Source organism: Colletotrichum gloeosporioides (assembly GCF_011800055.1).
Source record: "Colletotrichum gloeosporioides strain Lc1 chromosome Unknown consensus_66, whole genome shotgun sequence".
NCBI classification, from domain to species: domain Eukaryota; kingdom Fungi; phylum Ascomycota; class Sordariomycetes; order Glomerellales; family Glomerellaceae; genus Colletotrichum; species Colletotrichum gloeosporioides.
The window spans coordinates 502,373-507,852 of NW_025544711.1; the positions used below are offsets into that span (position 1 = coordinate 502,373).

Here is a 5,480-nt window from a genome sequence, read left to right on the forward strand (position 1 = left end):
ACAGACATTGGCACGAGAGCGATGATGTAGAGACACAGCAGTTGTTTTGATTCAATGGCCAACTTTTATTTTGTTTTTGATAACCTAAGCTCTTTGACGATTTTCCGATTTTTTTGTTCGTCGTAATGATTTCGCTTTTTGTGGCCCATCATCTGCGCCGACAGCTTTCGCGCGCAGGCACTTTTCTTCCCCCGTCCTTTTTTCGCTTGTGGTACATCTCCACTTTTGGCTGGGTTTTCCTCTGTCCGTTTTGCCCGTAATCGTCGGCATCCCCAACAGTGTCTGACTGACTGTTGTTGAGGTCGCCCTCGGGTGTCGCCTGTTGTAGCTTTGTCTCCCCGTCATCCCATAGAATACAGTTCATCCTCCTCGAGTACAAAGCTTCCAGCAACCATGATGTAAATATAAAGACCCAACCCAATTGGTAAAACATAAAGGTGGTATGTTGCAAAACCAAAACAGACCATGGTATCATATGAAGAGACGCCGTGCAAATGTAAAAATTAGAATCAAGTCCAGGTGGCAATCGCCGTGCCCATTGGACCAGTCCCACCCGTGCGCGCCCAACATTAGGGTAACAATGATAGAAAGCAGAGCAGATGCGATACCGTCGCGCGCGATGCAATGTAAAATAGCAACCAAATCATTTTTTGCTCGAGCAGGTGCGCGCTCGTCGGATATCGTGTGAAATATGTGCTGTGGTGTGGTATGTGTATGATGATGTTGTGGTGGTGTGTGGATTCTTTACCAGCCCTTGGAGTGGTAACCGCCAAAGTTGTCCGTGTCCTTGGAGAAGTACTGAGGGGCCACAGGCACATCCTCGTTCTTGTTGATGTAGGCCTTCTCGGGGTACTGCTTCAGGTTCGCGACGTCGTGGGAGGTGTGACGGCGCTTGAGGACAGCATTGGCAGTGGATGACTTCTGCTGACGCTCCCAGAGGAGGTTGCGTCGGAGAGACTCGGTGAGCTCAGTCGCGAGCATGTTGCGTCGCGTGGTTCGGGGAGAAAGGGCGGCTTGCAGATGGCTGTGGCTGGCAGTCGCGGTGATCGGCTGAGCAGCGGACCGAGGCACCTCGGTGATGGGCTTCAGAGGCGAGGATCGGTTGCCACGCTTCATCATCAGAGGAGCATCGTCCGAGTCGTTGGGGGAGACAGCCAGGGTAGGCGGGGCCGGGTGGCTAGTGCGAGTCCAAGGGAGTGCCGAGGTAGACTGCGAGGCAATGTTGCCAACGCGGCCGCGGTCGTTCTGCTGATCGATCATGAGGGTGATGAGCGAGCGACGCGAGGTCAGGTTAACCTTGGAGTCGACGCGCTGGAAGAAGGTCTTCTCGTCAATGCTAGACTTGTTGCTGTCCTCGATCGAGTCTTCCCAGTCGGAAGAGTCATCCTCGTCGTCAATGGCGCTCTCGTCGACGTAATCGGTGTCCGAGTCGTCGGCAATGGCAGAGTTGTCGTTGATGGTGCGGGTGAGGACGTGGTCGGCAAAGGAAGTGGTCTTCTTCTGGCCGGTGAGCAGCGAGCTGGGGCCCGAAGCAAGGGCGCTCTTCAGGGAGCTGTCCTCCTCAGAGGAGCCGCCAACCTGGAACATCTTGCGCTTGGGGGCAGGTGCCGGGATAGGGCGCAGTTGCTCAACGCTCTGGCCCTGCTCACTAGAGGAGCAAGAACCGCCAAGAGCGAACATGGGCTGCTTCTTTGACTGCACGCGCTTGGCGGCAGGCGAAGAGCTCGGCTCGGGGATAGCAGCAGGGGAGATGACCTTGGGAGATGCCGGCACAGGGCGGGCAATTGGTACTTGGGAGGGAGAGAAGCCGCGGACGACGGTAGTGCGGGAGTTGATCTCGGGAGAGGGAGGCTCTTGGGATTGCTCCTCTTCTGAAGACTTGCAAGGAGACTCGGTGGTGGTAGATCCAGAGTGCTCATAGGAAGGCGAGGCAGGAGCCAGGTCGGGGGTCTCCTTCTGAGGGGGCATGTATGGTGATGCGATCTGGGGAAGGGGGGCAGAGAGAGGCTCGTTCTCCTTGATGATGGAGACGACCATCTTTTCAAAGTCGCCGGCGGTGATGTGGCGCTCCTTGCCTCTGCTGCGGTTGCTCGCGCAAGAGTCTTGTCTTTGGATGCGGGGGCGGATCTCGAGGGGAGCGGAGGTAGAGGTGAACTCGACGGCTTCGTCTTCGTTTTCGGAGTCGACGCTGCCAGACAGCTGAGGGACGTCTTGTAACCTGCTGGTCTGGGGAATTTCTCTGGGTTGGCTGGTGGCGGTGATGGAGGCTTCTTGCTCGTCCTCGGCGCAGCAGAAGGTCTCGTGGTTCCACATGCGCCAGCTGAGGTTCTCTAACCTGCGGCCCTGCTCAACAGACTCTGCGCACTTTGCGAAGACTGAGGGGAATATGTTAGCGATTGGGTCCGGGCTGGCTCCGGATGGGAGCAGCCGACTGTGTTGCTTACCGGTCCACATGCTGTAGAGGTTCTGGGGATTTGAGGTGTCGACCTTGTGGATAACGTTGGGGTCCACAGTAAGGACGTGAGTAGCGAGAGGATAAGGCATGTTGCCGAAGGAGTCTGCTCGGATGGAGCAGGTTGCGGCAGACTGTTCTGAATCTATGGTGACGGTTGATATGGCGGCGGCGCCTGGATACAAGGCGCGGTGACTTGGTCTTTTGTAGGGTGGATTCGGCACCTGGGGCGGGATGGAGTGGTGTCTCGTCGAGCAATGGATCGCTAGCGGTTGGTGGCGGACGATGATGTCGACGGTGGGTGCTTTGAATGCTATGTGGTCGTCGTCGGCGGCGAGCTGTGACGGTGTCGAAGGGCAGATGGGCGACTCCAGGAATGCTGCAATATGAAATTGGTGTTCGGACGGTGAGACGGGGAGAATGCTGCAGGTGTAGGATGCAGATGCGTCTCTCGGGATGGTCGTCGACGGGTTGGGTGTTGCTTGGTGGAGCAATGAAGTAAGAGGAGAGGACGGGTGGAAAGTCTGGGGGAAGGACTTCTTAATTATTATCGTCACCTCTGCAGTCCGGAGTGAGTTGGGAGATGTGGATTAGATGGCAGCGGAGTGGGATGCATGTAAGTAAGTAGTAAGGTAGGTAGGTAGAGGTATGTAATGTGTGCGATGGGAGAAGGGCCATGGGCCTGGGGGGAAGAAAGAGAGAGAGACGGGGGGGGGCGTGAAGGGTGATGGAGATGGGAGGGGGGTGTGGGCGTGGACGGGCTGCCCTGGGTGTGGGGGGTGTGGACGAAAAGTCGTGGGTGCTGGGTGGTACCTTAGGGGAGGGGGGATGGGGGTGAGTCGCGGTGTATCCCAAGTACCTTGCACCAAATTGTATCTCCTCCTCATGGACATGGGGGGCATGGGACAAGCGAAAAAAAGAAGAAGAGAAGACAAGAGGGAGGGAGGATGGGCAGGGGCCCTTAGGGCGAGGTGAGGTACGGCGTAAGGTGGGGTGTGCGAGTCTGAGGGACCGCGGTGTTCGTACTGCGTAAGGTACTGCGCGAGGTACCTCCTACAGCACCTGGACCGCTGCGAATACCCACCCTCCTCCTCACAGAGACACTGGAAGAACGACGACCTGTGAAGGAAAGGGAGACGAAAGAGGGTGAGGGAGGTGCCTTGGGTGCCTTGGGTGTGTGTGGTTCAGGTTGTTCGGGGAAGGTCGGTACACTGTCTTGACGGGGAAAGGCGCGGTGGCTCCCCCGGAGTCCAGTTCAGAGGATCAGGAACGTGTGTCTTCTGCTCGGGTGCGTCTTTTTTGTGGCCGGTCTAAGCCTGAAATGGCCCAGTCATGGGAGGGAGAACTCCCGCGCTGGTCTCCATGGGGTAGCCCAACGCGCTTTTGCACGGCGGATGACCAGAGATGCTACTCAATCTGGCTTAGCGCTTTGGGAATCAGACCTTACCTCTTTGGGTAGTACTTTGTGGCCCCCGTTGAGGCAAACGTCGACGGTCATCTGCCCTCTCCCATTCTCCAGGCTCCTCCGTTCCAGCGGTACTGAGAGGCTCAGAGGCTCAGCAAAGGGTTCCTGAACTGCCCAACTGAATGAACCGACCTGCCCTAGACCTGGACTGGACCGTTCAGCTCTCGCCCAGCCCGCGGTCCAGCTCTTCTCCTCCTCCGTCCTCTCCATTGCTGAGAGGCTCCACGTTTAAGTGAAAGTGGCCTCTGCGCTGCCCACGGGACCGTTTTGCCTGGCCCGTACCCCATTTGCCCATATGGCACGCGGTCATGTGATTGACGACGGCTGCCTTTTCGCCGTCATGGAAGGACCGACTGCACTTGCTCAATTCCGCAGTTGCCCTCCCGTCGCCATCTCCGTCTCTGCCGTCCACAGCCACGCCCTCCTCTCAACCATGCCAACTATGCTAATGCCTTCATGCCGACGAGTCTCCTACAGACCAGACCTACTAACCGTGTGCCGTACACCGCGGAACTGAGTCCTCGACGGTTGCCTCACCCCGTCTGGCCGAGTATGCGCCGCGCCTCATCTCCACGTTTACCATCTCCTCCACCTCTCTCGACATCGCCTCGTCTCGCCTCGTCTCGTCCACCCCCTCCACCTCCGGTCCTCCGTCGCGCTTTTTCCGTCAACCGTCTCTCGGTACCTGACCGAACGCCCCCATACACTTCCCCAACAGGAAAAGACGCCCCGACTGCTGCCCAAAGAGGCCTGGCGCCATCTCTGATCTACCGTCCTGCCGGCACTGTTCCCCCTCTGCCACTCTCGCAGACACGGCCTAGAACAGATGCGGCCTCGACACCTCGCTGCCCTTTACAGCGACTTCCGTCTGCTCAGGTCACTGGTCACAAGCCGCCGTGCCTCTTGCCGCGAAACGGATCGCCCTCCACCGATTACCCTGCCGTACGGCGTGACCCAAACGCCATTCGCAGTTGCCAGCAGCCAACAGCCAACAGCCAGCGCCCCGAAGCCTGTCCCTGTCGTCGGCCCTGTCGTCTGTCCACCTGCTCACCTGCCCTCTGGCTCTCTCCTCTCTGTGCTAATCCGAGAGCTCGACTGCCACGCCTACAGTTCAACTCGTCCTCCCGTGACTTCGGACCAACCCAAACCGACAACGACGCTGTCCCAACCGTCGGGACGACCGCCAATCGCTTCCCCGGAATCCCCTTATTGCTGCGCCAAACGGAGCCCTGTCCCGACCTTCATTTCCCCATGCTCTGCCCTCCGTGGCCCGTACCTCCAGCCCGGATCACGAGTCCCCAAAATCGCTGCAAATACAGTGCCCAGTTGATTGGATTGCCATGGCATTATCGCCAGAGCGCACCTGCTGCGATTCCATTCTCCATCTTCCCCGGGCCTCCAATGCGAGCCTCGGGACGAGATGCAGCCTCCTGAATGGAAGAGAAAAGGAATTCCCAAAGACTACAGGGGAGAGCACCTGGCGACTCGCAGAGCCCGTGTCCACGAGACTATCGCCCATGGCGGTTGCATAGCCCTCGATAGTGTGCTGCTTTCTTGATCAAT

General features: G+C 58.1%; 2 protein-coding genes across 2 annotated transcripts; one reads left to right on the forward strand and one right to left on the reverse strand.

The window, feature by feature from the left end:
• Positions 1–744: 744 nt before the first annotated feature.
• Positions 745–4,127, reverse strand: GCG54_00014796 (uncharacterized protein; the record flags this gene model as incomplete). The annotated part of the gene is made up of 3 exons (XM_045414617.1): positions 745–2,375; positions 2,445–2,790; positions 3,900–4,127. 3 exons carry the CDS (start codon positions 4,125–4,127, stop codon positions 745–747), a joined length of 2,205 nt encoding a protein of 734 aa, XP_045260739.1.
• A 130-nt stretch (positions 4,128–4,257) lies between these two features.
• GCG54_00014797 (uncharacterized protein) lies at positions 4,258–4,434 on the forward strand (the record flags this gene model as incomplete). The annotated part of the gene is made up of 1 exon (XM_045414618.1): positions 4,258–4,434. The coding sequence occupies one exon, from the start codon at positions 4,258–4,260 to the stop codon at positions 4,432–4,434; it is 177 nt and encodes a 58-aa protein (XP_045260740.1).
• Positions 4,435–5,480: the final 1,046 nt, after the last annotated feature.